At 39.8% G+C, this 17,386-nt stretch overlaps 1 protein-coding gene across 1 annotated transcript; it reads right to left on the bottom strand.

Moving 5' to 3' along the window:
* Positions 1-728: 728 nt before the first annotated feature.
* LOC108371460 (uncharacterized protein K02A2.6-like) lies at positions 729-4,867 on the bottom strand. Its single transcript, XM_017627030.1, has 2 exons — positions 4,324-4,867; positions 729-4,237 (listed from the first exon to the last, which is right to left on the bottom strand). Exons 1-2 carry the CDS (start codon positions 4,865-4,867, stop codon positions 729-731), a joined length of 4,053 nt encoding a protein of 1,350 aa, XP_017482519.1.
* Between the last annotated feature and the right edge of the window lie 12,519 nt (positions 4,868-17,386).

Below are 17,386 nucleotides of genomic sequence, written 5' to 3'. Positions count from 1 at the left end.
CATACCGTGCAGATTGTAGGGGGAACCAGGAGTTGTTGGCGGCGGCGTGTGGTTGGTGGTGCGGTTGTGTGTGTTATGTGGTCTGTGGTGGCTGTAGTACGGTCTGTGGTGTTATTATGTTGTTGTGTTGTGGCGACTGTGTGTGGTTGCTGTGTGAGTGTGTGGGGCTGCACGGGCGGAATTTGGTTTGCCGTGGAGGCTGCTCTGTTTGAGCAACAGGGGGCCACGTAAGACGTGGTCCACTGTCTGTGTGTCCGTAGTCCCGAGCAGACCCTGAGGTGACTCCACCCCTCGCAGGCATTACACTTGACTGAGGTGGAGTTGTGGTGTAATCGTCTTCGGCATACACAGCAGGTGTATATTTCTGGCCCAGGGTTTGACTCGATGCCAGCCCTGAGTAGGAGAATGCGTAGTGAATGTTGCCCTATGGACGGACAACTTCTGAGATACTTCGCCGACCTAAACGGGGTTAGATCGCCGAAACAACAGCCCTTGGTCGGGTGAAACCCGAGTCATTCCGGTACGTAGAACCGGCTGTCGTGGGAATGTCTATTTCCTCGTACTGGATAACGGTGTTGATCCTGAATTGTTTTAAAGCCCTGAATGTCTTCTTTTAGAAAGTCGTCCATCCCTTCCTGATTTTCCTCAAAATTTGTATCTCCAGCGGATTTAATAATTCCTTGATTTCCTGGTTCTGGAATAATATTAGGTTCAACTTCATCCCTCTGTCAAGCTGCAGCTTTTAGTGATAGATTGTCTTCGAAATCTGGCAATTTGAACCACTCTAGCATTTCATTTTTAGAGTAACGGCGCTTAAGTTGGTTAGCGTGAGCCTTGACAATGCGATTACCCGAAGGTGTTATAACATCCACAGTATAATTGACAGCCCCATTTCGACTTTTAATTATACCTGGAACCCATTCCCACACTTTGCTAGTTGAATGAAGCTGATAGTAAACCTCATCATCAACATTGAACTCTCTCCATTTCGCACCATGGTGGTAATTAAATTGATCTTCCATTTTCGTGCTTGAAATCGAATTTGAAAGGTTTTTTGGCTTCAGAAGATCTAATTTTGTTCGCATCGGACGGCCTGTCATCAATTCAAACGGCGATTTCATTCCAAGATGGTAAGAAGGTGTATATCGATATGAAAACAAGAATTCGCGTAACTTCTGGTCAATATTCCCTGCTGCCTTTCCAATTCCTTTCTTAAATAATTCTACAAATCGTTCTGCCTGACCGTTTGACTGTGGACTGTAAAATGAGGTCGTCAAATGTTTGATGCCTTTAAATTTACAATAATCTTCAAATGTACATGAAACAAACTGTGGTCCGTTATCGGTGACACAAATTTCACATAAACCTTGGTGCGCAATTACATCATCAAACATATCAACAGTTTTTTCACTGGTGGTTACTTTAGTTTTGATAATCTCCGGCCACTTGCTAAAAGCATCGACGATAATCAGAAAGTAATAATTGTCTATTGGACCAGCGTAATCGAGATGAACTCGAATCCATGGTGCTATTGGCATTGGCCAAGGGTGCAGAGTGCACTTGATTGGTGTTTTCGCTGCCTTAGCACAGCTATCACACGATTTCACGATCTGTTCAATATCTTTAGACATTCTTGGCCAAAACACTTTGTCGGCAGCCAACAGCTTTATACGACACACACCTGGATGACCTTCATGAAGACTTCCAATTATTTTCTTACGCAGTTTGAACGGAATAATAATTTGTTCGCCTCTGAACAAACAACCTTGGGCTTCCTTCAAGTCGTAGCGATATGGAAAGAAAGCGGCTACCTCAATTTCTTTTACTTGCTTGCAAAACTTGGGCCATTTATCTTGCGATACAAATTCAATGACCTTTTTGAGTGTCGGGCAATCGTTGGTGGCTACTTGAATATCTTTGAATGTGATTGGTAGCTGTTTTGCTGATTGAATGGCAAAACAAGATATATCTTCTACATTTTCATTACTCCACGAAATAGATGCAATGACAGTATCTTCGTCGGGTTTGGTGTATTCAGACATCAGTCGGGATACAACATCAACATATCCGAAACTGTTTGTACCGATGAACTCAAAATTAATGTCGTAAGCTAAAACGATGAGCGCCCAGCGTTGTAGACGGTTAGCCGTATAAACTGGGATACCACTTTTTGATCCAAAGATAGCGAGCAAGGGCTTGTGGTCGACTTGAGCGAAGAAACGTCGACCTGCGATATAAATGTGAGATCGTTTCAAACCAAATATGAATGCACGAGCTTCCTTTTCGATTTGAGAGTAATTTTTCTCAGCTTCATTGAATGTTGCAGCAAAACGCATTATTGGGTGAAGAGATCCATCCTTGAAACGATACATTAATGCTGCCCCCATGCCGTCTTTTGATGCATCAGTAGCCAGTACAATGTCTTTTCTTGGGTCGAAATGCGTAAGAACTAAATCTGATGACAAAATCTTCTTCAGTTGATCGAATGCTTCTTTATGAATGCTTTGCCATTCAAATTTTGCTTCTTTCTTCAATAAGTCATCCAATGGACCTCTCAACTGCTTCATTGACTTGATAAACTTGCCGTAGTAGTTCACTGAACCTAGGAATGATCGCAATTGGCTAACGTGTTTAGGTTGAGGAACTGATTGAACTTCCCAAATTTTTTCAGGATTTGGCCTGATGCCTTTCTCATCGATGATATGGCCGCAAAAGTTAACTGACGACTTGCCAAAACAACACTTGCTAATATTTAATTTAAAACCATAAATTTGAAGCTGTTCAAGCGTCTTGAAGAGCTGCTGTTTGTGATCGTCAAGGTTCTCTCCTGCTGTGATCATGTCATCGATAAAACCAAATGTTGAGGTTCCACTGAGCATTTTATCAACTATGGCTTGGAATTCCCCAGGCGCTGTTTTGACTCCTTGCTGAAGGCGATTTACTTTAAACATTCCAACGTGAGTGTTGATTGCCATAATTTCCTTGGAATCATCATCAACCTCGACTTGAAAAAAAACGTCGGACAAATCTATGGTACTGAATATTGTCTTTCCTGCAAACTTAGCGAAAATTATATCGGGTGTCGGCAAAGGGTACATGTTTGGCTCAAGTGCATTGTTAAGACCAGTTGAATAATCAGCACAGATTCGCAATTTGCCATTCTTCTTTTTAACAACCACGATAGGTGCTGCCCATTGGGAATACTTGATTGGACTGATAATGCCAAGATGTTGAAGGCGTTCCAGTTCAATTGAAATGGGTTCGCGAGCTGCTTGCGGAACTGGTCGAGCATTCCGAAATATTGGATGGGCTCCAGGCTTGAGCTTCAGAGAAACTTTTCCTTTGTTGAAACAGCCAAGTCCCTCGGAAAAAAGCTGCGGAAATTTTTCGCAAACTTCAATAGCCAAGTCATCACCAGTTGATTTTATATGTTTGCAAACAGAATCAAAGGGAACACTCCAAAGATCGAAAGAAGTAATCCAAGGTATGCCAAAAAGATTCAATTCAAGTGATGTAACGTAGCAAATTCCGCGTTTTTCCTTCCCATTTAGTTTAATGCCACAATTGAAGGCACCCAAAATTGGAATAGCAGCACCTGATGCGCTTGTGGCATTGGTGCGTATTTCAGATGACAGCATTGGTTGTCCGATTAAAATCCAATTTGATTTTGATATGATTGTTATATCGGAAGCAGTATCAACCTGCAATTTGATTACAGTTCCGTTTACAACTGGACTGATATACTTTCGGTTAGAGATTGCGTGAACGTTAGCTTCAACTAGATTCGAACTGTGGTTTTTCTTGCTGGATGATTTATATCCCTTGAAATTTTTCATAAAAGCACAGAAACCTGTCTTATGCCCTTTTTCATTACATTCGCCACACTGCTTGTCCTTGCATGGACAATTATCACTCCAATGCATTTCGCCGCAACGAAAACAGGCCAAGCGAGGAGTGTCGTTTCTTTGGTTCCGAACCATTGACTTGTCTTTGTTGACTAATGACTTTGAGTTTTTATTTTGTTGAACAGAATGAACTTCTTGAGCAGCGAATGCCTCGCCAACTTTACCCTTGTCAAGCTTCAAACAAATTATACGCTCGGCTTCGTTGATCAGATCCTGCAAATTTAGCTTGTGAACCTCTGCACGTGCAGCCGCATCTGTTACCCTCTCCAACTCTATATCCTGATTGTCAACTTTCGTTAGAAGCTTTTCCAGGATAAGCGAGTCCTTGACGTCTTTTAACCCACTCACAAATAACAAAACTTTAAAGTCATCCGCGGTACAATGAGAATGTCAAACTTCTCGGCGTGCTTATTTATACGAGCGGCATACATGCTAAAATCCTCATGGTCTAACTTTGCGAGGTTAAAACACCTATGACGCATTGCGAACTTTGTTTCTTTATAACCGAAAAGTTTCTTAAGTGTTGTCACAGTATTAGCAAATGTACAATCTTGTGGTTTAAGAGGTAATATTGAATCCGCATAACGTTGATACTGTTCCTGATTGAATTTTTGGAAAAGAAGATAAACTTTTGTCGGTTCATCCAGACACTCTGCTTGATTTGTAAAAACCGACTCATACCGTTCATAATAAGCCTCAAACGTTTGATTTTTATCTGGGTCATATTCAAAATTGACCATAGAATCGGCCAAACATTTAACTTTAAATGCTGTTGAATCTTGAGCAAGAACGGCTTGATCTGCAATCTGTGCCGGTTGACCTTGAAGAATGCGCTCAATCAGATTCTGCTGTTGTTTCATATGCTGTTGCATCAAATTCTTTTCTTCTTGGTGTTGCTTCAAAATCTGTTGATTTTGTACTTGCAATTCCTCGAACAATGCCTTGAATTGTGAGTGATCCATTTTGCTGAATGCGTGTTTTCTAAATTAAACTCGTCGCCAATGTAGTAAATCGTAATTATTTAATGAATAATGAAGATTTACAAAGATATGTTATTCAATTGCAAACAGAAATAAAACTCATAATTTTTCAATCAGTAAAATAATTTGACAAAAAGTGCAAAGCTTTTTAAGGAATGGAAAAAAACGCAAAGTCAATAATCAAGTCTCGAACACTCTGTTTATCCATTTGTAACAACTTCGCCATCACATCCGCAAGCGACAAAATACAGGAAACAAAAGGGCAAAAACAACAATAGAACGATCAGCTGGCCGGATTACATGGAGGTGGGAGCGGGTCAACGGCCGCTGCACAAAATTCGAACACTTGGAAGCTGGATGTACATAGAGTGAGGGAAGCTGAAAAAGTGAAGAGCAAACTATAACTCACCTGGAACAAGTAAGCTGAAAACTGGGGAGAGTGGGCTGAATTGCAGTGAGCGAACATTCGCCAGCACCAGCCACGTACATACATACATCGTCGCGCGGTCAGCAACGGTGAGATCGCCCAACGAAAGTCGATAGCAACCGCGCCGCCGCGACCAGCAGCGCAGCAGAACCGACGACGTCACCATTCCCACGCATTCCCACGACAGCCGGTTCTACGTACCGGAATGACTCGGGTTTCACCCGACCAAGGGCTGTTGTTTCGGCGATCTAACCCCGTTTAGGTCGGCGAAGTATCTCAGAAGTTGTCCGTCCATAGGGCAACATTCACTACGCATTCTCCTACTCAGGGCTGGCATCGAGTCAAACCCTGGGCCAGAAATATACACCTGCTGTGTATGCCGAAGACGATTACACCACAACTCCACCTCAGTCAAGTGTAATGCCTGCGAGGGGTGGAGTCACCTCAGGGTCTGCTCGGGACTACGGACACACAGACAGTGGACCACGTCTTACGTGGCCCCCTGTGGCTCAAACAGAGCAGCCTCCACGGCAAACGATAGTCCGCCCGGGCAGCCCCACACACTCACACAGCAACCACACACAGTCGCCACTACACAACAACAAAATAACACCACAGACCGTACCATAGCCACCACAAACCACATAACACACACAACCGCACCACCACCCACACGCCGCCGCCAACAACTCTTGGTTCCCCCTACAATCTGCACGGTATGTCAGACCAGAATATTCCGTAATGTGACATCAGTCAAGTGCAACACCTGCCTTGGCTGGTGCCACTTTAGGGCATGTTCAGGTCTGCGTACCACGCGAGATTGGACGGGGAATTTCGAGGGCCCGTGTTGCGCTGCTCGGTCGCAGACGTCAATTGCGACGCCCCCCACCACCACCACAGGGCGGCAATCACCTCAGCAGCACACACAGCCAACGGCGGCAAGAACATACACCTCACTCACACCCCACATCACGACACGTCTCCCGAACCACATGAAGCTCCTCCAATTCAACTGTAACGGGCTACAGAGCAAGATTGAGGAGATAACCGTCTTCATGTGTCGGCATGGTATATTAATAGCTGCGGTCCAAGAGACGAAGCTGCAGCTCGCTTCATACCGGCAGGACGTATATCGGACCCACGTCCAAACTTCCCTGCCGAAGCGGCTGTTCTAGCTGATGAGCGTGATAGCCTTCGTCAGGCCGATCCCGGAAATCCCCGTATCAGGGATCTCAACGCGGAGATTCGGCAACTTGTAAACGTACATAAGCGGAAGAAGTGGGAGGAGCACCTGAAGACTTGTAATTTCACCTCTGGTGTGAGCAAGCTTTGGTCAACCGTGAGGTCATCGTCTAATCCGACGAAGCACGACGACAGAGTCGAAATTTGCTTCGGCGACCATGCTTCGTCGGACCCGGAGCGATGCGCGAGTTATTTTAGCCGGCAGTTCATACTGCATCCTCCGGTAGACAAAGCCAAGCGTCGAGTGACCAGAAGGCTGCACAAACTGCCAACAAATTGTGCCCCCCTTGCTTTCACTTGCGGTGAAGTTCAGGTGGCCATCGGGAAGGCGAAAGCCTCCAAAGCCATGGGTCCCGACGGAATGTGCATGCTGATACTGAAAAATTTGGGTCCTGCGGGGGTAGCGTACCTAACGGAGGTCCTCAACCTGTCAATGGCCACTCTCATCATCCCAGACATCTGGAAGGTGGGGAGAGTGGTCCCACTGCTCAAACCGGGGAAACCCGCCAACAAAGGAGATTCGTATCGTCCGATTACACTCCTTTCCCCGGTAGCGAAGACACTCGAGGCCTTGCTACTCCCGTACTTCACAAACCACCTGACCCCAGCGAAGCATCAGCATGGTTTCCGTAAAGTGCACAGTACAACAACAGCACTTAACGCCATAAACACTCAGATAACTCGTGGCCTTAACCGCAACCGTCCCTGTGAGAGAACGATTCTAGTAGCGTTGGACTTGTCAAAGGCGTTTGACACCGTCTGCCATTCCACGCTGCTAGAAGATATAGAGGCCTCCTCTCTCCCACAGAGGCTCAAACGGTGGTCGGCAAATTATCTGAGTGGTCGACATTCGTCGGTAACATTTAGAGACAAAACGAGTAAGCAGCGAAAAATAAAACAGGGGGTTCCTCAGGGTGGTGTCCTTTCCCCGCTACTGTTTAACTTTTATATTTCAAAGATCCCTGAACCACCAGAGGGAGTCTCGATTGTCTCCTATGCCGACGACTGCTCGATCATGGCGACTGGGAATGGAATTGATGACCTGTGTTTGAAAGTAAACGGCTATCTCTCGGAGTAACATTCGACAGCCTGCTCTCCTTCTCTGCGCACTCAACCGCTATTGTCAATAAAGTACAGAGCCGCAACAAGGTCCTCAAGTCGCTAGCCGGCAGTACTTGGGGCAAAGACAAAGAAACGTTGCTGGCAACATACAAGGCAATAGGCCGGCCGGTTTTGAACTACGCAGCGCCAGTGTGGTCGCCAGGGACTAGTAGGACGCAGTGGACGAAGCTACAGACGGGACAAAATACGGCACTTAGGACAGCGACGGGATGCCTCCTGATGCCGCCTGAACACCACTTGCACGGCGAGGCGCAAATGCTCCCAGTTAAGGAGCATAACATAATGCTCTGCAAGCAGTTCCTGATCGGGAGCCACAGAAGTGGCCACCCAAACAGACAGCTGCTTGCAGAGGAGCCCTCGCCTAGGCACGTCAGGAGGCATCTATATGAACTGACGGACGAAGTCCAGAGGTTCATTAAGCAACCTCTGGACCCGACAGCGTACAGACAGGCCCTGAACGGCATTCACAAGGACTCAGTCTCGAGTTATGTAGACTCTAGACCTGTGAATGCCGTTCTAGGCATACCACCCCCGGACATAGACGAGACAGAGCTTCATCTGCCTCGGGAGACACGCACTACACTCGCTCAACTTCGCTCCGGCTACTGCAGCAGGTTAAACTCCTACTTGAGTAGGTTGAATGAGGATGTGCCGAACGAATGTCCGGCATGCGGAGAGACCCCACACGACTCGAACCATCTCTTCGCATGCCCGGAAAACCCGACAACCCTAACGGCCTTGTCCCTGTGGACAGATCCCACAGAAGCTGCACGCTTCCTAGGGTTGCCGTTAGTGGAACTTGACGACAACGACTGAGATACCAACCGATCTGGGCGGGGTTGTTGTAGCCGCTACAACAACAACAACAACGTCACCATTGCTTTTGGTTATTGTTGTTTTTCGCATTTTTTAAGTGAAACTTCTTAGGCGGCGGTATCGCAAAAATGGAGAGTGAAATTTTTAAAACTGAAAAGGTTACATGAGTGAGAAGGAAGATATACTACCTATATATAGGGAAGGGGAAAAAAGAAATAAAGCGACGCATGACGGGTACGAGTACCTACATATGTATATATGTATGTTTGAATGCACGTATGTATGTATACATATATATATATGTATGTATGAACGAACTCATTGCGCATTTCAGCACTGCCGCTACCAAGCAATATATGTATAAATGATGCAAGCGTGCTTCGCGTAACTACACCCATTCGTACATATGTACATATGTTTGTATGGATATATTTGTGATGAAGCAAACGGGCTTCGTTGATGTACTGATGGGCATATGTATGTACTTATGGACAGCAATATTTTCATGTATGTACATATGTTTGAATGGTTGTATATATATTTGATGTACATATATTTGTGTATGTACATATGTTTGTGTACATGTATATATGTATGCACATATGTAGTACAAACGAAAACAAATCTAATAAGCTGCTTGTTGATATAAATGCGAACTGTACTGATTATCAAAAATTATGTGTTTGTTGTACATTTGCTCATGTTTGTCATTGTGCGTGTAATTTTCTAGAGTAGTTTTGTGCTCTCGCTATCTCCTTGTATTAACTCGTCCTTCGTTGGTATACTCTGATGAACATATGTGAGGATGATAGCAAGGCCAACTTATATAAGGTAGTGTTACAGGAGCAGTTGAAATTTTCGCCCGATGTTTCTTAAAGAAAGCCATAAACGTAGCGACCGTTGGTTCAACTTGGTGTTGTTTTTCTCTAGATTGAAAGATCAAAAAATTTGGATTTTCTGGCAAGTTGTACGACTTATCGCTACATTAATGGCCATGTTGTACAAACTCATTTAATTTGCGTTTATTTTGTACACTAAATAACCGAAAATGGATAACTCAGCCGAAATAGGTACGTGCTTTCGTTGAATTTTATAAATGTAAGCCGAAACTATGAAATTGTAAAAATGAGATTTTACAATGAGACTGCTCGCAAAATTGCAATGTTTGTGGGCAAAACGTCCAACTTGATTGCGGATTGATTTGAACCAACGTTTTCGGTTTGCATTATGTCAAAAGGATGTGTTTGTTGTAATTCATTCTGTCATTTACTACCATTATGCGTAGGCCAATTCATGAAATCATTTCATGCGTTTGAGTAGAAACTGAATGAATGAACACCATTTCATGATTTCAATTAACGCGAAATAGAGTTTATGCACTTAGTTTTTACTCAGATCGATGAAATGATTTCGTGAATTGGACTACGCATACATGTGATACTTATGCTTTTAATTTATAAGGTAATTTTATGTTTTTATGCTCTTGCTGCCACATGAATTCGTGATAAGAATATATGAATTCGCCTTGGAAGATAGAAAGCGAGTAAGAATAAATGCCGAACAAAGGAATTTGTCTTCTTTCAACTTAAATAAATGCATTTTGCAAACAAAAGTGCGTACGTTACTTAGTGCCTTGGTAATGGCGAATTCGTAAGGATCTATTGATTGCATTATAAACATTTTCATTTATTTGTTAAACATACAATTACTTCCATTACAACCTGGTCCTATGGATGCTAGAAGCGCGAATTCATATAAGGTGGTGTTACCGGAAAATGAATAAACAACTTATATGTATATCAGAAAATTAATAAGATGAAATGAAATTATTGTTTGATTTCTAACCAAACCTATGTATGTAACTCAATCGCCTAATGGTTTGCCGAACCGTAGACATATGTTTACATATCCAATTTCGTGAGTAGGTACCTGGTACTCTCACCTTTTTTAAGAAGTTTCACTTCTATCATGTGTACGGTGTTACACACGCTCTTTTTTTGTAAGGGATTTTTTTTTAGAAACCAACTTTTTTTTTAGTAATTTGCACTTTGATTAATTTGGATTTGTATCTTTAATGCTTAATGACAACTTGCAACTGTGTGCTTAGTTTTTATACCCGAGCGCACTTGTGCACAAGGGTATTATAATTTTGTTCACATAACGGTTGTTTGTAACAGCCAAAACGAATCGAGATAGATATAGACAAATGTATACATAAATGATCAGGATGAAAAAAGAAATCGATTAAGCCATGTCTGTCTGTCCGTCCGTCCGTCCGTCTGTCCGTCTGTCCGTCTGTCCGTCTGTCCGTGTACACGATAACTCGAGCAAAAATTGAGATATCTCAACGAAATTTGGTATGTAGGTTTCCCTTAATCCAAGGTAGGTTGGTATTGAAAATGGGCGAAATCGGACTTTAACCACGCCCACTTCCCATATAACGGTAATTTCCAGAAATACGAAAACTGCGATATTTTAGTAACTACTGAAGATTATTCACTCAAAATTGATATTTACAATACATTTCAGACGAAAAATAAGAATATTATTTGAATATTTCTGTGTGTTTCTAATTGTCGAAAAACGTACTGCACGTGTGACTCGCTCGCTGCCCGCAAACACGAGCGAGTGGCCAAAGCAACAAGTAGCGCAGGTCGTCCGACCTCAGCTGGCCGCTAATACCTATATATCTATGTATGTACATGTATGTCGATTTCCAGCCCTTTTCAGCGTCCTCTCTAGATGTTGGCACCAGCATCGTGGGAATGCTAGAGGTGAGTGAGAAGATAATTTAATACACACCTACTTACGTACATATATACATATATATACATACGTATATAATATATATATTTTGTTTTGGTTACTGCGTTCCATAGTGCTAAATATTCGCGGCTATTCTTCTTTTGCATATACATACGGAAGTACATATGCGTATGTTCATTAAAGCACTAGAAATATTGAAATAGGGGCATTCACATAAGCATATTAAATCAAGAAAATTGAAGAGAAATTGCAATTGACTAAATTCTGAAGTATTTATCCCGCGTTTGAAGTCATTTTTAATTACAAAATTTTGTAAAATGAAACTGCAGTAGTTTTCATCTTATGTGGATAATTCTTTTCAAATTTCGTGCTTGTATTTATTAGACAGCTGCATGAATGTAGTGGTTAGTATTTATGAGACAGTCCCCTGAAGGAAAGATTGGTCCAATTGCTCGAAAAATATAGTTGTAGGTATAGTAGCTTTGTATCTAGACCAAAGATAGTCCAAAAATATAAAGCAATGTAATGTAAAACAGGTGAATTGTACTAAAAGTGGTCCGAATGTAATGCATAAGGTATGAGTTTTGATCTAAAACTGGTTACAATGTCATGCAGTAGCGGACAACGGGTACAACCAGTGTTGCCAAATTTTTGAGTTTGAAAAAGCATTAAAACCCAAGAAAAATCGCTTTTTTTCTCGAAAAAAGCACACAATTTTTTATTGGAGGAGTAAATGGACTTTGCATGCATTTAAAATTTTATGCCGATTCAAATTAATAGAAATTAATGTTTCTTGCTCGGCGGTCGAATTTATTCTGTTTACTATAAATTCAAATATATTCGTCCAAAGGACGCGACGTAATCATTTTTGTTCTTAGTTTCTAATTTGCAGCTGTGCCCCGCGTTGCCGCTCCGCTTAGATTTGCGCTGTTTAAATATTAATTTTTCTTCTTTTTGCTTAATTTTTTCTACAATTCCTATCAAACGAAAGTAACAACAAAAAATTAAGTTTCAGGAAATATGTGGAAGTGTGGAAGTTTCCCCGTTTTTAAAGTGAAGCGCATAGTGGAAAAAATCGTTTTGTGGAAAAAAAGCTGCCTACTCGATTATTCATTTTACTGTTAGGAGATGCTATTGCTTTGTTTAATATTCGTAAAAAATATAACAAATTCAGCCCAAACTAAAGGTCTAATAAAATAATGAAAAAAAAAATATTTTTTAAAAACAAGCTTTTATTTAACCTGTACAATCAAAGGAATAAAATGAAGTAGTGTAACAAAAGATTTTTTAGCAAGAAAATTTTGTCAAAACTGCACTAAAATGAATAAAATAAAATAAATTAAGGTCTCGTTAATGTTACTAAAAGCCATTTAATGAAAGGAGTATCTCAAATTCTAATGAAAATTACTAACAATTTGTACGAATAGCAAACCGGCATTTAAATATCTGCATACATACATACATACCTAACCAATTATGCATGTACGCTGAATTCGCCGACAAGCTTTTTTAAAAACGAAGTAAATTAGTACAAATTGTTAGTAATTTTCATTAGAGTTTGAATAACTCCTTTCACTAAATGGCTTTTAGTAACTTTAACGAGACCTTAACTTATTTTATTTTATTCATTTTAGTGCAGTTTTGACAAAATTTTCTTGCTAAAAAATCTTTTGTTACACTACTTCATTTTATTCCTTTGATTGTACAGGTTAAATAAAAGCTTGTTTTTAAAAAATATTTTTTTTACATTATTTTATTTTATAATTTTTAGTCCATTTATAAAAGCGTTGTATATTAAAAAGTGTTATTTTATTTTATGTACAAAATTTTGCAATAGATATTAAAATAATTCAACTTGCAATGAAAGAGAACAGAAGACTTGGCAAGCAAAATGTTGTTTGCTTACGTTTTGTATAAACATACATATGTACATATAGCAGCAGTTAATTTTGTTTAAAGAAATGGCGTGTCGTCCATTTGCGCTGTAGCATGGAATATATTTAGGCGCAATATTTAACTTCTTCTGGCGGAGCGACATCTGGAGTCTTCTAATTGGATCTCCTTGATATGATGCCTACAACGAGGTTCATATCTAGACTAGGTTGAATTTGCCACAAATAGCTTTGCTACACTACCGTCGCGGCGCGCTGGCAGCTTTAACAATTTTATAGTGGCTTTACGTTCTTTGGCAAATAACGCTCTGTTAGCCATAAATCTTACTATTTTTTCGCCGCCTTTGAATCAAGACCCCTGGACCATATGAGGAATTCATTTATATTTTAAATTGCATTGTCATCGTGATTGGAACTATGCTGAAAATTTCAAGTCTCTAACTTGTCGGGAAGTCAGTTTAAAATCGATCGGAAATTTCCGCGATTTGTGCGGGATGACCAAGTTAAATAAAAGCTTATAAAAATCGGTTCCTGCTCCCAGCAACATGGACGTTTTTACAGGCAATGGCAAATTACCGTATGTAATTCTGGCATGATTTAAAGTTCTGCCACATATTTTTTTGACAGACATAGGCCCTTACGCTTATGATTGTCATTGTGCCATGATTTTGTTTCCATTTTTGTAAAGTTCCTTACGAAACTTTCAATTGCTCTAAATTTAACTTCCATTTTTGTTTCAGATTTACAGTTTTGGTGTCCTCAAACTAAAAAAAAAGCACCAAAAAACGCACCAAGCACCAAACTCAAAATTTTTCGCGTTTCGAATTAAGAAAAGCACTAAGTTGGCAACAGTGGGTGGAAACCTTCCACAAAAATATGTTCAGCTGTAAGCCTTTGCCTCTTTCTATTGACAGCCATATTGCAATATTTACTTTATCGTATCAATTTACTTCAACTGACATTTTCAAACAGGCAGCAGCTCTCTAATTTTTTTCTTCTATATTGTAAGCTAGACATTTAGCGATACATCGGTGAAAACTGAATTTAATTCCATGCTTTAATTTTCGAGTGATGCGCGTACAAATATACAGACAGGCAGACAAAAATTCTAAAAATTGTTGATTTGGCTTCTGTAGTTCTAATAAAGACCTCCATATTAATTTTTCTTTAATATCTATAATGTACAGAGATCATCTGTTACAACTTTATTATAATTACAAATATAGATTCATTTATTTTATCAATTTAATTCAATAAAATTTTTCATACAGGTGGCAACCCTCCGTCTGTAAGCTTTCTTAAACTTGTTTTTTTTGAACGCCCATATTGCAATATTCACTTTTTCTTATCAATTTAGTTAACCTGAAATTTTCAAACAGGTGGCAACTCTCTATTTTTTTTCTTTCTATATTTTAAGTGAGACCTCTAGCAATACATCAGTTAAAACTGCATTCAATTCCATGCATTAGTTTTCGAGTGATGCGCGTGCAAACATACAGACAGACAGATAGACAGACAAACAGACAGAAAGACAGGCAAAAATTCTAAAAATGGTTGATTTGGCTTCTGTTACTCTAATAAAGACCCCCCCACATTAATTTTTCTTTAATATCTATAATGTACAGACATCGGCCTGTTACAATTTTATTATATGTATAGATTTTATTGCATTCATGGCTAGTCCAGTTCACAAGTGCCATTTATATGTACATTATAAATACGTGAGTCCTTACTAACTACTTACCGCGAAAGGTACACAGAGACATTTAAGAGACGCTTAATTCGTTTTTTTTTTAATTTTTGTACGATTTAAGTATCAATTAACGGTGACGATTTCTTGTTGGCACACCATGGCTATATTGAATATTTCTTTGGAAATAATGGCACGTATATGTATAAAGTTTCGCCGGCCCTGTTCTAGTGCATAGTATATACACTAGGGCGGTCCAAAAATGTATGAGAAAAAGTAAAGTCGGAATTTTCATGTAGTAAATAAAATTTTTCATATAAAATACATTGAGCGCTTTGAGCGACCTTTATATATTTTTGGATTTCAAAATAAAAAATAGAGGTGTATTTCTCGATATAAAACAATCCTAGGGGTTAGAGCATTAAAATTCCGACATAACTTTTTTTTTGACCACCCTAATGTACACACGATAAATAATATAACTTCATATACAAATATCTAAAGGACAAATGTCAAAACGTAGGACATTTAGGAGGACACTTTATAAAGCAGGAGATTGCTTAAAAAGGAAGACAGTCCTTCCTAAAGGATGATTTACATGAAATCAAAGTGGTCTTTAACTTTTTAGTATTACTCTCAAGTTTGCTCTGACTGAAGAGGACGATTTTGATTGACAGTATCTTTTTTGAAGGTTTATATAGTTAATATTTGCAAATGCATGAATAGTATTACGGCAAAACAGTGCCTGTAAATTATGCACGTTTGTTTCAAAAATCGGCACTTCATTCAGTCGTGAACTGTTTTCGAACCACGCAGAAACGTCTTGCAATATCGCACCGAACAACGGTAATAATATCGATAATTATGTGGTTAATGATAAGAATTCCTCGGCACATCAAAGCCTTGTATGCTATAAAACCAAAATGCAGAAAACAAACTTTTACCTTATTCAAGATATAAGAATAATGGGCCGTATGAATAAAAACTAAGCAAATGCCTTAAAACGTCAGACCTTTTACCTAAATGTATTTGAATAAATCAAGTAGGGTGTTTGGAATTTTAAGAAAAAGCAATTGCTTAGTTTTAATTAATATGGCCCAACACGGCATACACACATACATACTTTACTAGTTTTAAAATATGTGACGGTTGTTGATTGAATTTTGCCCGCTTCCGTTCATGTTTGTATAAATACATCACAAAATAAAATTTTTGCAAGTACAATCCATCATTAAAAGTAAAGAAAAAATTAATGAGGCATCAATAATATTGAAGCAACATTTGTTGTGTAAAGCTTTTTTGCTCCAATTGGTAAGTATTCCAATAGAAACGCGTATAACATATGTCCCATAAGTTTTGGCACAAAACTGTTGCATTTCGTTACTGCATAAATGGGGGAAAAAATTATATTCAACGTTTTCAAGGTGTTTACTGTTACATAGAGGCAACTGCCAAACTCATAATTTTAAATTGTCTCAAATAATAATGGCGTACAAACTAGAATTACTTAAGTCCGCTGAAAATCTTTTCGGCAGACTAAGTTCAAAGGAAATTCTACAAGTATTCAAAGATAAGCCAATATCACGCCGAACTATTTTTCGCGATGGTAAGGAACAGGAAAATAAGAAAAAATGTGGTCGTCCGCCAAAACTAACTAACCAACTCGTAAAAAGTTTGATAACTAGGGCCAAAAACAACGTTGGTCAATCCACGAGACGATTATCGCAAAAATTTGACGTTTCCAAATCCACGGTCCATCGTGTTTTGACCAAGCATAATGTGTTTTACCGGAAACGTAAGCGTGCACCCAAATATACAGCCAGGCAGCTCGAAATAATACCAAAATGTTGTCGGGCACTACGCGACAAGCACTTTGTGAATGGAAAATTCATAATTTTAGACGATGAATCTTACTTCACTTTTTCGCATCATGCAATAAGCGGGAATGATGGTTTCTACACTGATAACATTGAATTGACTCCAGATAAGGTGAAATATGCCGCCAAATCAAAATTTGAACCAAAAGTGTTGGTGTGGGCCGCCATTTCATCAAAAGGTGTTTCAGTGCCGTTAATCCGCCCAAGTGGTGCTGCAGCGATCAATTCTGACACTTACATTAACCAATGTTTAACCAAGTTGAAGCGTTTCATTGAAAACAATCATGCTCGCGACAAAATCATGTTTTGGCCGGACTTGGCAAGTAGCCATTACGCTAAAAAAACGTTGGATTGGCTCACAGAAAACAATATACCTTTTGTACCGAAAAAGGACAACCCTCCGAATATCCCAAAGGCACGTCCAATCGAAGACTTCTGGGCAATACTTTTTTCTTTTTGCATCTGAAAGCATAAGTATGTGGCATTATTTAATTCATACAAACATATATTGTAACTCCTGTGGTTTAGGAGTTATGAATGTTTCAACAGTGGACTGTTGCATTACAATTTTTGGAAGTACTTTTAAAGTTGCTTTATATTATTGAAAAAGTCTGCTCTCCTAATATAATGTTTTCAAAAGTTGGTACAAGTTTCCTAATGCAAGCGTAC

Source organism: Rhagoletis zephyria, unplaced genomic scaffold, assembly GCF_001687245.7.
Source record: "Rhagoletis zephyria isolate East Lansing unplaced genomic scaffold, Rhagoletis_zephyria_1.1 Rzeph_scaffold_05000, whole genome shotgun sequence".
Taxonomy (NCBI): Eukaryota; Metazoa; Arthropoda; class Insecta; order Diptera; family Tephritidae; genus Rhagoletis; species Rhagoletis zephyria.
The sequence above is the reverse complement of the archived record's forward strand: the minus strand, read 5'-3'. Positions and strand labels throughout refer to the sequence as shown.

Coding starts and splice junctions, on each gene's coding strand:
- LOC108371460 (XM_017627030.1), bottom strand. CDS start 4,867: ATGGATCACTCACAATTCAAGGCATTGTTCGAGGAATTGCAAGTACAA. Junction 4,238..4,323: donor TTTTAGCATGTATGCCGCTC/GTATAAATAAGC, acceptor GTGGGTTAAAAG/ACGTCAAGGACTCGCTTATC.